The sequence below is a fragment of the Candoia aspera genome, chromosome 5 (genome assembly GCF_035149785.1).
Source record: "Candoia aspera isolate rCanAsp1 chromosome 5, rCanAsp1.hap2, whole genome shotgun sequence".
NCBI lineage: Eukaryota > Metazoa > Chordata > Lepidosauria > Squamata > Boidae > Candoia > Candoia aspera.
Window position 1 is genome coordinate 36,480,555 of NC_086157.1, and position 16,934 is coordinate 36,497,488.

The 16,934-nt window shown below is 35.8% G+C and overlaps 1 protein-coding gene across 1 annotated transcript in view; it reads left to right on the forward strand.

Moving 5' to 3' along the window:
- The window catches only part of AFF3 (ALF transcription elongation factor 3), a 265,761-nt gene that overhangs the window by 147,676 nt on the left and 101,151 nt on the right, over positions 1-16,934 (forward strand). Inside the window, exons 6-7 of the mRNA XM_063304958.1 lie at positions 5,846-5,882; positions 13,440-13,491. Of these exons, the coding sequence (XP_063161028.1) occupies positions 5,846-5,882; positions 13,440-13,491 (89 nt within the window). The remainder of the gene's footprint in view (positions 1-5,845; positions 5,883-13,439; positions 13,492-16,934) is intronic.

Below are 16,934 nucleotides of genomic sequence, written 5' to 3' on the forward strand. Positions count from 1 at the left end.
GAGATTCCTTATTATTTCACTTACCAGACATGGCAAAATGGGCTGTGCTTTTCCTGGAAGAGGGTGTTTTGCTGGGGAGGTGTGACAGGGTCAGCTGCCATGACAGAGATTGGATTGTCTCAAAGTTAGAATTTTTGCCAGTTTGCCAACTGCATGAAGTCTGCCATGTAGAAGCTAGAGGAGTCTTGGATTAATTAAGTCACCTACGAACAAGCACATCTTCCTTCCAATGCAAGAGTTATAAACGGCAGATTTGCCAGGTAAAGTGGTACAATATTCATGCTGCATGTTCCAATGTGGACTGGATGTGCTATATGTGTATCAAGGAAGAAGAGCTGAAACCACTGGAGGAAAACAGGCAATTGAGTTGGAGAGAGGATCCTCAGAGAAAGAAGAAATGTTCAACTGAGGTCTAGTAAGAGCAAGCAGAATCAAGAAGCAGACCAGCTGATGAAAGGACTGGAGCTACATTGAAAGGACAGGCCAGGAGAAGTATGTCCAAGGTTCTAGAATTCCAGGAGTCTCAGGAAAAAGAGATGTTATTCCTCCTTTCCATCTTCCTTTCTAGAGAAGGAAGTGAAGGTACTGATAAGCTGTCTGAAGGAAATAACGTGACAAAGCAGGGACTACATTTAGCAACTGTGTAAGATAAGGAAGAGACCAACTGAAACTGTTAATGAACTGCAAGAAGCTCTGTATATAAACATATATTAGTTTGTTAAGCTAAGGTCACTGTATATTAGAAAAATATGTGCAAATTATTTAAGTTATTGGCAGTGTACCAATAAAAATCACTTTAGTTTGGAGAAGAATACTTTGTCTGTATCTGGATTAGTTCCTGTACCTCTTCCATCCTCCATCAGGAGTATTCAGTGTTTATGGCTGAAATGAGGATGGTGTTTGAAATAAAAAGTCTGTCATTTGTACTGCTGATTTTATCTCCTAGTTCTGTCTTCAGCTATTGTTCTGCTGAATTACTTTAAAAATGTATAGATGAGCACGGGACTCTAAACAAAACAGTCATTGAATGTAATGGAATACTAAAAAATAAGAATTAGCAAACGAAGCTGCCAGTGTAATCTTGCAGATAGAGCTCACTTACTACATACTGTAGTATGCCTTCAGATCCTAAAATTCAGATCCTAAAATTGTCAGTTTTACTAAGTGAAAAACATTTACCTTTTTTAATTACCATCTATTTGTTACCTTATACTTAAATGTACAGGATAATAGTTATTTAACTCGTTACTTTGCTTTCTATTTTCAGAGGTATTTAAAAACAAATCTCAGTGATATGCAAATAAATGTGTGTGTGTGTGTGTAAAATTAGAATATGCACTTTTTATATAGGAAACTTAATGCAAGAATGGGCAATTTTTCTGGTGGCTAGGAACTGCATTTACTAATGAAGTGAGCAAGAGGAGGATATAAAGTGGATGAAGTTGTGTATCTCATTTTCCCTTTTTTGATAGGGAGATTTCTTTGTTTTTTTAAACCATATTAAGCCTCATTAGGCATACACTATACCTTTTATAAGTTTCATATCTCAACATGGCATGAATTGTGCTGGTGATTTTTAACAACTAAGGTTGGAAAGAAGTGTGAAAAGGAGCTCATGTGCCCCATGTAGTCACGGGTTACCCACCCTTACTTTAAGGGTGGGCAGAGTTCTTTTTTCGTACTTCAGAAGCAGTTGTATAATGAAACAATTTCACTTCTCTACAGTCCAAGGCAAAATTTAACTTTTTAAATAAAAGATAAAATCAGAAAAATTTTCTCACCTCCTTCTTTGCTATCTAAAAATCTAATTCACCAGCACCATCATAGTTCAAAAGCCTTGCATTAGCAAGGAATGAGAAGACAGAGATGCTAGAATCAGGGGTTTGATGAGTGACTGAAAATCCTTTTCTATTGCATATATTTTATGGGGGAATTGCTTGCAAGTTCCAGTTTGATTTCAAATGAGGCAAGTTCTATCATTTCTTCTTAATCTTATCAGATATAGTCAACTACAATTTTTAATAGTAATTGAAGAATGATAGATTGAAAAAGAGGTGAAAGGTCCCCTGTGTAAGCACCGAGTCCTGTCTGATTACTTAATTGAAAATCAAAGCAACCTTTTCACAATTATTCATGAATATCATATGCTTTTCTTGTAAGGGTCAAAAAAGTATATAAAAGCATTTTCAAATCTGGACTTGAAGAACCATCTTGGAACTATTTGACATAATATTCCTTCACATTTTTTTCCAGAGAATTGTTTGGGATTGACCATAAATTATTTAATATGGGGTATGACACCATCTAAAATTGCTTTGTATCCATCACAACTTTTAACCTTCTGTTAGGAAATGATGATGATGATAATGATGATGATGATTAAAATGTATTATGGCAGCCCACTCCTGAAGACTCTGTAATTAATGTGTTGCAATTATGGTTGCAATATTCATTTAATAATTTTTGTTTAAGCACTTTTATTTCATCATTATTGAAAATTATCAAGGATTTGGAAAATTGCTCAAAAGTCTTTCATAATTCAACCATTGGCTATTGTCTGTAGTCCCCAATGGTTGCAAATACTATAAATGTATTCATTTTTTTCTATTAGTTGATATCTTTACTGTTGCAAAACATTTGAAAGCTGAAGCATGTTTGTTTATTGATCCTAATAATGTGGGATATTGTGTTGTCAGAAAAGTTAAGGCAGCAGCAAGGATTTTGAAGAGATTTGTTTTAGTCAGACTTGTTCTTTTTTAGTTACATTAATGAGAAATTTGGTGCTAGAATACTTTTCATTTATAAAGTTGTTTTTGGGAAATACAGGTCTTTAAAATTTTTGAATTCTCTTTAAAATTTTACATCCATTAAAATACAAGTTCTTCCCAGTTTGTTTAACTTCCTTTTCTTTTTTTTTGGCTTAAGTCAAAATAAAGCCTTTTTAAAAATAATATTTTTATATAAGAAATGATCAATAAATAGTAAATACCAAACTTGTTTACAGTCTTTAATGCAAGTAATAGGTTTTGGCAAATTCTGCTGGATGAGAAAATTTCAAAGCCATATATACCTTTTCCATGTTTAAATATACAAGTTGCAGTGTGTTTTCTTTTAGAGGTACACCCAGACCTTTAAGCATCTTGAGAAAGATCTATGGTTAAAACCGATACAGCTAAAAGAGAGACCATGAAATGAGTAGAACAGGGCACCAAGTACTTAGATATGTAGGAAAGGTCAGTTACCTTATCTTATCAATTGCACTGAGCATACATTAATATAATTGCAAATAATCAACCATAGGAAACTTAAATTGGCTTAAGTGCCACAGAATTCAGTAAGGAGTTACAGATAAGACATTTGTTGGTCAAAAATGTTGGAGTTTGACTAGATGCCAGTCTGTAAAAAGCATCTAAGCAGATTTAGGAGTTACTACTGAAGGTACCAATGTTAAAATGACCAGAAGTGAAAAAGCTAGTAACATTTCAGTGATTGCCAGCTCTATAGCATCTAGTGCTCGGTTACAATCCCCCACTGCACCAACTATTGTATATACTTGGAAAACAGTGACAACTTTTGTAAAAGGAGTTCAAATGCCTCCTTGCCTGTAGACTCACTAGGTGGCCTTGATAAGTTATTGTCTCTCAGCCTTATTTTCCTATCTGTGAAGGGTAAACTGCAGTAAACAATGACTAACAGTGATAAATTCAAAACAGAATTTTTATTGCTTTTTTTCAGATTTACTGATGGAACAGACTATAATTCTAAACAAGTTAAATATATCTTGCTCGGAGGGAAGAGGATGTTAACTTTAATGCATCACCCTCATTCTGTGACTCAGCCATCCACAAATGACTAGTTTACTTGAAATTGCTCATAATTTTGGTTATATGTCATTTAGAAAGTTGTTAATCCTTATTCACTGTTAAAACTGCACATATTTATGTTAATTAGCTTCATTGTTGTAGTTTGCTTTGTTTGAATTATTTCAGTGGAACAATAAAATGACTTTTGGAAACGGTATTTCAGGGTGTTTATATTTAGCTGAAACGCCATTTCCAGGTATTGAAGGCCGACACTGAAGATCAGGAAACCATAAATAACATACAACAATGCATTCTCAAAATCAACAAGACATTTGCAAATACAAAATATTACTGGTTTCTTTGTACATCTCTTCTTTAAAAGTTTCATAATTGCACTGAATTATTCAAAATGAATTTGAGCTGACATACTTGGAAAACTTAGCAAAATGACTGCCAGGATGATGAAGACGTTTCATAAAAATAACAGTTTCTAGTATGGCATAATTTCTCATCATTGTTGCTAGGTTTCAGGATTTGCATGCTACGCCTGCTCTGGATACAACAGGTTCTATCTGTTGGGATTCGGGCTCTGGCAGTGCTGTGCTTGAGCCGTTGTTGGTGCTGTGTTGACATGTGCAGCTCACAGTGGCTCAAAAACCATGCTCCCAGAGCCCAAATCCTGCTCAGTCAGCTCTGCTGGCCCCTGTTCTCTGCCACCACTGCCCTGCCTTGCCTCATGTGCAGGTGCTGCACTGGTGCGTGATCGCCATGTAGGAACACAGAGGGAACTTTGATGGTGACATTGCCATTTGTATGTGCCAATTGGTTCCAAGGGGGACCCCAGAACATGGTGTGGTGTGAGATGACAGGGGAGAGGTGGCAGCTTTGGTGATACATTATTATACTGTTTTATAGTAGGAACATATTTTCGCTTTTATTAATCATCAATTTTAGTTTAATTTTTAATTATAAATAATAAATTATTTAAATTTAAGTATTGTTATGGATTAATTAAATTCATTTGGTTTAATTTTTCATATTCGTTGCATTTCATTTTTGCATGTGTATGTGGCCCATCAATTACTGCATTTTTTGTAATGTGGCCTCCATATTCATTGAGAATGAGACATTAGTTTTAAAGGTTTTCCTAGAGGGGTTAGTCAAGGGAATGAATGAGGAATGCATAAATTCTACTTTTTCTATACTGGAGCCTGCATTATACATCAAACTGCTGATCAATATCCAAGGCAGAGACTTACAAAGAGTAGCATAAGGCAGAGGTTCCCAAACTTGCTCAATTCATGGTGCTCCTAGCATTTCCCAAACTGTGTGAATTCACTAACAGTTCCATGTATTGAGTAGTAAAATACCCCCTGAGCCTCTGTGGGTTCACTACACCATCCATACACCATCTAAAGTATACAACAGTGCTCAGTAAAGCTATTGGCATCATGATCCAAGCTAAATGCTACTGTCCAGTCAGAAGTCACTTGCCTGTACAGTTATGACTAATTTAGCATCCCATAATTCTGCTATGTGATGTCCAGCAGTAAGGACACTGGGTTCCTCCCACAGATGGTGCTCAGTTAAAGTAACATCCTCCTGGCATATCCACCATGTTTGTAAATACTACTTGTATAACCTTATATACTCTTAAATATTTGGGGTAAAAATAAAATACACGTTACGTATTATCGTTTGAAGAAGCAATAAAGTGGCAGCTGGAGTGCTTTTGAGTCTTGGAGTTTTCTTCTTACATAAAGACCTCTCTCATATGTCAGCTGTCTTCAGCAGTGGATCAGAGGAGGAAAACCCTGATCTATTTCTAGCATGGATGAAACTCTGCCTAAGAATATTCAAAGAGATTTATCAAGGCAAACATAGTCTCTTTGTTGCCAGGGATAAAAAAGAGTGGTCCAAATACTCTCTAGGGTAGAATTACTCTTTCTATCGTGTGTCAAACTTTTGCTATTGTTAGCATAAACTATTTTCCCTGTACCATTCTATGTTTTAATTATCAATTTCATGTCTTTGTTCTTTAGGACTCCCAGCATGTCTCTACAGGACACAGCAATCAAAGTAAGAATAACTTTTATTTCACAGTTGCGTTTGATAGAAATCATGATTGGTTAAATATACCATAAGATAAATCGGCAGGAAAAAAACAGTGTTTCCTATATTTTGAATGTTGCCATTACTGTTTTTTGAACTGGAAATAATCTTGGAAAAAATAAATTAGGTATATGTATCTAGGCTTGAGATAAATGGTCTAGCTTTTAAGAGACATTTGTAGATTATTTTCTGAAACAATGGCAAAAAATTCCATGTATTCCCTATATCTTTTACTTTCCTGACAGTGACATCCCCAAAATTCCTGTTACGCTTCACTGTAGAGCAGCGGCTCCCAAGCTTTTTGGCACCAGGGACCGGTTTCGTGGAAGACAATTTTTCCACAGACTGGGGTGGTGGTGATGGTTTCGGGATGATTCAAGCGCTTCCTCTTTTTCCTGACCTTTTATTCTTTTCTCTTCATGCCATTTGGAGATAGCAGCCAATGGGCTTGCTTTCTCTGACAAGGAGGCAGAGCTCAGGCGGTAATGCAAGTGATGGGGAGTGGCTGTAAACACACAGGCTGTGAATTCACTCGCTTGCCCACTGCTCACCTCCTGCTGTGCGGCCCGGTGCCTAACAGGCCACGGACCGGTACCAGTCTGCGGCCTGGGGTTTGGGGACCCCTGCTGTAGAGCACATAGAGAATGGCCTTGAAGGACAGGAGAAGAACTGCTACCAAGGCAGTGGTCAGATAAGAGAGGCTTGAGCCCAGGCCGAGAAAATAACTTGAGAAAGCATCTCAGACAAGCCCCTTCCAGGTTCACATGAAGATAAAGTGAGGAAGGGGAAAGCACATTCAGAATTGCAAGATTCTGTTACTATAGCTATTAAATGAATAGTAGTCCTGACCTATATGGCATTAGTTTCTTAGTCTAGTCTACCTTGTTGTGCTGATATTCACTATTGTGATAATAAAATATGTTAATATTATCCTTCTTTAATTTAATCAATGTAGTTTCCTAACATAGAGAACTGGATCCTAAGATAAATTAATTTGAGCACGTTTACTAAAGAAAAGCTTCCCTCCCTGCCCCATAAGTACTTAATGCACTCCCCACACACAACCTATCCAAATGATCAGGAGATCGTCTGGACAATAGGACTATGGATGATGTATTCTATTTAAATTATCCTGAGATCCAGTTTGGAGTATTCCTCTTCACTCCCAGCCATGACTTGTTTCCATATTGTTTATGATAACTTTGACTTTTATAGAGGCTTTATGGAAGCACAAGAGAGGAAGAAACATACTCGTTTTGTTCTCTGGGTTTATTAACTTACTTTGGGATGTAACTCATTGTGTTGAAAAGAGTGCACAAGGTTTATAAATTCTACCTTTCTCTTTTTCTCATAGGCATATCCATATAAACAGCAGTAATTTAGTTACATGTAGATGTTGTAAAACTATGTGGCCTCTCTGTTGCAAAGAATCCTTTTGTGAGAAGGATTGGGTTATCTGCTGAGCAAGCTAAACATACACAAGCATGTTAGGAACCTTTTGTTTTACTGTTAGCTTGTTTCTGAAGAATGGTCAGGGGATGAAAAAACATTTGGGAAAATGCATTGCAGTGCAGAGCAGTTTAATTTCCATTAAGTATTTGATACTATTATGAAGAAGAGCAGAAAGTTACGGGGGAGAGAGAGAAGATTAAGATGGACTAGTTTCTCTGAGTGGGAGAATAATGACTCTTATGAATGATTTACATTAAACGAGATTTTTACATAGACGTGATGATAATCTCCAGTGATGCTAATAGCAAAACAAGAAAAACCACATGATTCTGAGAAATGGAAAGAGGGTGTCGCTACAGGTTTTTTGTTTTTGTTTTTGTTTTCGTCTTCTCTTCTTAAATGACAACCAATTATTACCCATAACCCCTACCAACTTTTAAATTACGGTTCTGGCATCCAAACTGCTCCACCAATCAACATCAGAGCCCAGAATTTATAAAATAATTTTTAAAGTGATTCTCCTTCACCTCTGTGTGGGGGCAGAGTTGTTACTGACACCGATGGGTCATGTAGCAAGCCCATCTAAAAAATAATCAGAACGTGAATTACCTACCCTTGGTTTTGTGATAATTTGTTTCATTTATGCAGCATTTCTAGTATCAGGTGGCTGTTCAGTTCTGCACATATAAATAAGCATCGTGCCAAAAATTCAGTATGCCATATGAGTGTTGGGTACCAGTAACAAAGGATGGATGGATGGATGGATGGATGGAGATATATATATATATATATTACTAGAAACTGAGCAGAAACCTGCCAATTAAGTTACTCAATTAAATTGGGTTCTGAGCTGTCTTTGGTGAAACCTTTTTTTAATAGTAAATTTTATTAGGTTTCAAGAGAAGAATAAAAACCACAAAAAAACAAATAACTACAAAGAAAGAAAAAAACTAAAAAAGTGCAGAAACACAAGAGAAATTTTTTTCAAATTTACAAGATATGGCTTCTGACTTTTAACAGCAAGGATATACAAAAATGTCCATAATCAATCTCTTACTCTATATTAAAGCAAAACACATTATTTCTATAAATAATTCCACTTTAACACATAATAAAAATCACTAAGTACAGTTACTCCTCCCTCTTATACTAAAATAAAGAAAAGAAGTTCATATAAACCTCCTAAACATCTTTCTCCCCTCCAAGAGATAAAACATATTTAATTATTCCCTTCCTACCACTATTCTATACATTTCTGTCTACTATAATAAGAATCAAATTAAAAAGCACATAAGTTGTCTGCTATTATACTTAATAATACAACAATTTTAATAATCCCAATTGTCATGAGTTCTGATGGGGAACAGGAGGGGGCCACTATCCAGGGGCAAAAACGCATGCGTAGTTTAGAGACTTTGAGCTGTCATTCAAAGAGAGACAGAACAAACCCGCCTTGACTTTTGGGGTTTATCTGTCTGGGTTTTCCCACACTTCTTCAGTTTGGTAGGATTTTCTGTCTACTATAGCAATAATAAAGCACTAGAGACTTCTTCCTCATCTCGGCGTGGTTCTTGCTTAGTCAGGACACCAATCTTAATAAACCCAAAAAACAAAGACAATTCAAAACAGTTAATTCCATATCTTTAAAAGCGAATAACATCAGTCAAATCCTTAAAGCAAACCAGATAAACATTCTTGAACAGTTTTAATAATTTTAATCTTAATAAACCCAAAAAACAAAGACAATTCAAAACAGTAAATCCAAATCTTTAAAAGCAAATAGCATCAATGAAATCCTTAAAGCAAACATTCTTCAACCCTTATCCCACTTCAAAATAAAGCAAAGCAGTTACATATCCCCACAATGTGCCCAGACCTTTTCGCTTGAAAGAATCAAACAGCCCAACTGCCCCCCTCAAAGATTCCAGGTTCTTTTCATGGCATTCCACCAGGAGATCAATTTTACTTATGGCTTGCAGATCACTCTCTCCCTTAGATTTCTCCAACTCCACTATCCAATTTTCATCCAGCATCTCAATAAAAACCCAATCTCAATCTTACAAAAGACCTTTCTTCCACTCTTAAATTCCTCAATATCATCCACCACACCCCCAACCTGATGGCACATTTTAGATCTCATATTTTCCACAGTGTCCTGGATATCTTGCATAAAAGCTTGATAGAAGTCAGAAGAAATCTGTTTAAAATCTTGGTGGAAGTCAGAAAGAATCTGTTTGAAATCCTCCATGTCTCATGCAATAGATTATGGCGCCCCCTAGGAGCTTAGCCAGTGAAAGTCAAAGATATGAAAGAGTTCCAAAGTGTGTTTACATAAAGTGAAAGTGAGTTAGTGGACAGTTCTCAAGGGAAGGTAAAAACAGCTGAATGTACAAATCAGCCAATTCAACATGTAGGAAAATGCTAATATCTTCAAATTCAAAAATAATAACAGGAAGACAATTGTTTACTCTCAATCCTCCTTTATATTTGGAAGAAAAACGAAATCCAAAACTTAAAAGAATTTTTTTAAAAAGTAATCCCAAAAATAGTGTTAAGCACCAAGAGAACCAGCTTCTGCTTGCTGTAGAAAGCTCTCTTTGGGTACATACACTTTAAAAAAAAATACAATTGGTGATTTAGAAATGGGGTGGCCAGTCTTAGTGTCCCTTTAAGGCTACAGCGTGGTTTGGAAAGTGATGAAGTCCCCACCTCCCAGCTAGCTCTTACCAGTTGAACACATAATGCTGTTTGCGATCTTCTGGCTGCAAGCAGCCATCTGGAGGACAGATGGGGTGATTCCAGGTATTCTCCTTGATCTGGAGAATGTTTCTGGGCTTCAGGAAAACCTGCCTGAGCCCAAAAAAAGTTACCGTGTTGTCAGCTCTGCCTGCTGAACCCACAGGAACAGCCATTCAGTCCGCCATTCCCACCGGAAGCCTTTGGTGAAACCTAAACAAGCAATATTTAAGAAAGAGAAATAACTTCCTTTATTTTGTGACAAGTTAAGATAGTAAATAAATAAACACAACATGGATAATATTAAACATAATGCTAACTTTAATTTAGTATTGCAGAAATGAGTCTGAGCAAATTTTGGATTTCTACACTGAAACAGTTGTGAAGAACATTGTAAGCACTTGTTTCAGTTTTCAGTTGACCACACTTAGTACAATATCTGCACCTTAAATTGCAGTTATAGCTCTAACAATTATTCGAAGAAGCCAGAATGATAAATTATGATTTGACAACCTTTAGTTAACATTAATTTCCTTTTCCTGGTTCAGACATAATGTGTTTAGTTTAAAGGAAAAAGCTAATGCTTCCTATCTATGTTCAGCCATGTCAATGTAATAGACAATGTAATAGAACCCAAGGAAAAGGATGCTGGTTTTCAGAATACTAAGATTTGGAACATCTGCATACTCTTCTTTATCAGGAAAATGGTGGCCACCTCCCTACTGCATCAACAGGCAGTTAGCAAGAAGATCAGATTTATCTTTAATAAGCTTAGGGGTAAATGGGTTGCTAAAGTAAATGCATCTAGTTGCCAACATTTCTGTCGCCCAGCCCCCCCTCCCTTCCACCTACTCTACCTTTCCCATTCAATAATCCTGGCTAATAAGACTGTGAGAATCTAACTTGCTTGGATATAAGCAACTGCTATGGACTTGACACCAGAGGAGGAAAGGGAACATGCAAACCACATCTCAGTAATGTTTAATGCAATGTGGTTTAGCACAGGTAGACATCCTTTTTAAGATGGGTACTCATTTGGCATTTTGCAAGCTTGTATTGGATATACTCATGAAATTGCTTTCTATTCACAAAGCGGCTTTACAAGTAAACAGAGTAGTCACAAAACATCAATTTACCTAAAAGCAAAGTAACCCTCCAGGATGATCCCTGCCATTCCATTGGGACCTTTGTAGAGCTCAAAGGCATTGTTTATTCTAGGTATGTGGATACTAGAAGGGGTGTTTTGCTTCCTTTTTAGTTCTTTTAAAAAATATTTTTAAGTAGTTGGAGAGTCTGCACCAAGGGAGGTGCCTAGGGACACTTTGTTGCTTTTCCCTGGCTTAGCAGGGATCAATTAGATGTAGTAAATATGCATATTATTCATGTATTTCCTGGAATAAACATTGAGATTGCAAGTTTTACTGAGATCCTAGGAATGGGTCCAAGTAAATATTTCAGAAGCCAGTAATTTTATAATGCAGGTATTTCATTAGAAATGAGAAATGTAAAGAGAAATTTAATTAATTTTAAGAATTATTTCTCCAGCAGATTAAGCACAATTGCCTGTCTCCTAAAATTACACCATTAACTCTGTTCTCAGTACCCTATGCAGTTATGAATGCTATAGATCTAGATCTAGAAATAACTGTTCCTCTTTAGGGGAAGAATAGACAAGCAAGAAACCATTCTGCATTAACAGGTGGTTCATTTTATAGAAAACCAACTAAGACCCTGATTTGCTGTTTGATTATTTGTTGAAGTTCATTCAATATCTGATAAGAAGCAATAACACAGTTACAGAGAAATGTACACATGTGACATCCTGTAGTTTAAAAAAGAATTCCCAACATATATTAAAACATATATTAAAAATTCAAATGATCATTTTCCTAGACATTTCAAAATCTGTGGCCGCACCAGATTTCAACTTTCTCAGGGATATGCCTCAGCTGAAGAAGCCTAATGCTGATAAAATACTGTATATTTATTTGGAAATTTTTAAAAGAAAATTATATAGCCGCCTATATTATATAAACCAAGCCCAGGTGGCTAACAAAGACACAAATAATAAAAACACAAGATTAAAACTCTAACACACCATCACTATATACCAATTGTGAAATTTTATCTAAATCTATTAGGCAGAAGATCCCATTAATTTCAGTAGGACTCCCAGATACAGTAACTGGGAATAATTTGAGTGAGATTGGAGCATTTGATTATATGTACCTCTTCTGGTCATTATCACTATCTACCTTCTTTTTTTTTTTTTTTTCCTCATGGTATGGCGATACCTTTCAGAAATGGCTTAAGATGATATGAATTGGGGCAGGTCCATGACTTCACAGAACATTTTAAACTTCCAGCTCAATCCTGTTCTGACCAATCTTGTTACCTGCATTTCTTAGAATATGGTTACTCTGACATTACAGTAGCTTTGCAGTTAGGGTTAGATTAGACTAGACTAGACTAGACTATTTTGCTAAGAAGGTCTTTTATGTGATAAAAGAAAAAATACAAACACAGGCAATTTAGGAAAGAAATCAAGAAAAACGATGATTCTAATTTATTTACTGTAGTTCTACATAATAGGAAGCTACACAATCAGTGGCCTAAAGAACAGCCCACTGTCATATCAGGCCAAGCAGAACAGTATCTTCCCGTTATTCCCCTTTTTTGCAAAAAAAATATTTTGAGAAGTCATATTTGACTTTTGCATTGAAACTGCAAGTCTAATGGTTCAAAGGATTTTAAGATAGACCTTAGTGTAAAATAATAGTTTGTTGTTAAGGTGCCACAATATTCTATTGTCTTACATCATTTTTCCCCCTAAAACAATATTTTCAAGGGCAGAATTTTCCTTTGGCAGTCAAGTTTTTTTGAGTGACGAGCTTCACGCAATTTACAGATTTAGGAGCACTTATAGGGATGTCACACTGATTCATTCACTGCTGAAGCCAATGGGACAGGGAGATAACTATCCAGCAAAACAAAAGAAAATTGTTCTCTAACAATTGCTACTTTGGAGAATGCACTGGCTCTATATACTATATTTAAAAATAATATGCAATAAGGCAGCATCTTGGATACAATGTAAATAGAGAAGCCTATTTTATAATCTAGGTGCTGCAGACCTAATGCCAGCCTTTCTGGGTAAGCAAACTCATGATTCTTAACTTCTTAAAATTCATGTTTATTGCTGACTTAAGTATATGGAGATTTTTTAAAAAGCTGCTATTCATTTTCAACTGTTTCTTATCATAGCAATGCCACTACATAATGACCTTCACAATTATGGCTCATTTGTTAATATTCCTATTGTTTTGTTTCTCCAAGGAAAAGATGATGCTGAGCCAAAGAATCCAGAAAACAGTACCTTACATACATCGTAAGTCAACCTAATATTTGTGGTTTGTTGAAATGGTGGTAATTTTCCTTGAGATCAGGGACATCCCTGAGGGTATGTCTCTCAAAAAAGTCAAGATGGTGGTTGCAACTGTGTAATTGAAGTCCTGCTTTTTATTTACATGCTCCGCTGCCATCTAGACTTTTTTAATCCTTCCCCCAGGGACACCTCTGTTTAACACACAAATCTCTTTTGGATTTAAAGAATTACTTTCGATACTTTTGAATAATATGTCAATGATAGTATAGCAATTGGCTAGTATAGCAAAATTTCTCGATTTCTAAAGAGGCCATGTAGCAACAACAACATAGACATTTTTGAGTCAGCGCTTCATAAAACATTTAAAGATTTTTTTTATATGAAAGCAGGAGCTTTTCTGGCTCCAGCTTTCTGGCTAAAACATATGTCCTATGTTGCTTATGATTTACTGTTGTAATTTTAAATGGCTGTGGACTATAGCTTCACATTTCAGTTGCTAAAATCCAACTGAAAGAGTTAATATTTCTCATAATTTGTTGATGATTCTGAATTAATAAAATCGATAGCACAATAGGTCACAAAATAGTAGAGCCACTTTGGTCTAGTGGTTAAGGTGCTGGGCTAGAAACCAGGAGACTGTGAGCTCTAGTCCCGCCTTAGGCATGAAAGCCGGTTGGGTGACCTTGGGCCAGGCACTCTCTCTCAGCCCAACTCACCTCACAGTTGTGGGGAAATAGAAGGGGGAAGGAGTGTTAGGTATGTTCACCGCCTTGAGTTATTTATAAAAATAATAAAGGTGGGATAAAAATCAAATAAATAAATAAATAAAATGTGATTTATTCTAATGAAATAGTGGGAGGTTTTATCATTTTGTTTCAGTATACAAAATATTTTACTGCTTTGACAGCTATGAAAACATTGAGCTCTAAAACTTATTCCTTTCTCAAAGTAAAAAACTGACTAAATAAGTAAGCTCAGTTTAATCTACAGTGTCAGAGTTAGATCTCCACCTTTTATCTAGTTGTTACATGAAGAACAATTATTCCAATCTGTGTAGTCCTGAGAATTTTAGACTGTATCGGAGTATAATCTTTACTCTCAAATTCCTGTTATATAAATTTAGTCTGCTATGTCATGTAAATTTTCTAAGTGCTAGGAACAGTCAGGTGCAATAAGAATTATTTCGTACTAGATGTTCTTGACAACAATTAAAAGTAAAATAATCTCTCAAATAAATCTAAAAAGATGTTTGATATAGCTACTGTATGTATGCCCTTCTCCTGCAAAAAAAATATTAAGCAAAAATAATTACTGTATAAAGAATATAATGGGTGAATAATGGTTGTCATATATATTTTAGGGCTTAAATATCAGGAGTTTTAACATTTAATATATTTTGCATTGGTTTAGAATATTTTTGTTTTTTAAATGTGATCTTTAATTATTTCAGCAAATGTTAGGAATAGAAAACGTTTTATACTGTATTCATCTTAGTAAAATCAAATTTGAATATATGTATTTATTATTTATTAACTTTATATGCAGCCCTACCCCCACTGACTCTGGTTACAAATAAAAACATTCAAAACCAGAGAGACAAAAAAGAAGAGTAAATATGGCAAGGATGACAAAAGAAATAAACCTACACAATTCAAAGGGGGCTTTACTCTCGCCAAAGGTCTGGGTGAGGATAATAATAAATCAGTTTCATAAACTATGGTTTGAAGTTGGCTTCTTTGAAATACAGCTCAAAATTTTGAAGAGTATATCAGATAAGAGAAAACTTGGGAAATAAGGGACGCGGTGGCGCTGCGGGTTAAACACCGCCCCCTAGAGTCGGACACGACTGGACTTTACGTCAAGGGAAACCTTTACCTTTACCTAGTTACACCTACATTTGGGGACTACATGGAATAGTTAGGAAATTATTAAAGGACAATGTTGTAAAAACCCTATGTACTAATTGTTGCTGAAATTGAGCAATAGACCTCTCAATCATTAACGAAAGATGTTTCACTCTATAAATCAGATATACCAAGATCAATCTGTCCCGTCATCTACATAGGACACTAGGTATAAGTGTGTATCCTTAGAGAACTTTTGCTCTCATAAACACAACCTCTCTCTCTTTTTATTTCATGGACACATCTAGTACATATCTGGTATACTTATCAATAAAAATGGGAAGTTGAGTCAAGGAAGCAAATACTATATATGTAGAGGTAGATAGGGAATATATCCTTCAGAAAATAACACACCTGAATTTTAATGAATTATTCTATAAGAAATTATTTTGCTGGTACCTGATGCCTGGTATACTACCTGATGTAGTATAGGTAGTCCTCACTTAATGACTGCCCTATTTAGCGAGTGTTCAAAGTTGCAACAGCACTGAAAAAGTAACTTTACGGCCACTCCTTGTACTTATGACTGTTGCAGCATCCCCGCAGACTTGTGATCGAGATTCAGGCGGTTTGCACCTGGCAGGCATTTATGACCGTCACAGCAATAGTTTTTATACAAGATTGAATACACTGTTGGAATTACGTCCCTAAAGCAGACTGTTTTCATATATTCATAGATTATAGTTTGAGGTAGGTTCTTATGAGATTTTCATTATAAATGAAAAGAATCACAAGATTTATGAATAGATATAACTGTCCTACTGTAACATTATGTTAAAAATATAGCTTTGTTGGGCAATCTTGAAAGGATTAAAGTATTACTGCATTGCTGAACAAATAGTCATAATTTTGAAGTAGAAATTAATCATTCTTTAAATGATTAACCATTAAATAATTAAGAAATTATTTTGAGAGTATATTTTCTACATGATAAACCCAGAAATATAATCAGAGGAAAAGAAGGGAGAAAACAATACAATTACTGTATTAAAAATATTCATGAAAATGTAGTACAGGTAGTCCTCACTTAACGACTGCCCTGTTTAGCGAGTGTTCAAAGTTGCAACAGCGCTGAAAAAGTAACTTTACAGCCACCCCTTGCACTTAACGACTGTTGCAGCATCCCCGCAGACATGTGATCGAGATTCAGGCGCTTTGCAACTGGCAGGCATTTATCACAGTCACAGCTTCCCGCGGTCATGTGATTGACATTTCTGGGCTTCACAGCCAGCTTCTGACACACAGTCAATGGAGAAGCCAGTAGTAAAATTGCAAGTCATGGTCACATGATGTCCCACTTAATGACCATTAAAAAAAAAAATGGAACTGCTCATGGAGGAAGACCAAGAAGTAGGAGAAAAAAATGAAACACACAGGTATAGGCATTATTGAAGTTTCTCCTCATAACCCTAGTTTATGATCCAAACCTTTCTTTGGTGAATCTGAGAAAATCTATTACATTTCCTAAAGGATTATGCAGTGTTGTAAGGTCACATGTTCATGCTAGGAAGTGCTATAAAGGAGAATTGGTCTTTGAGATCA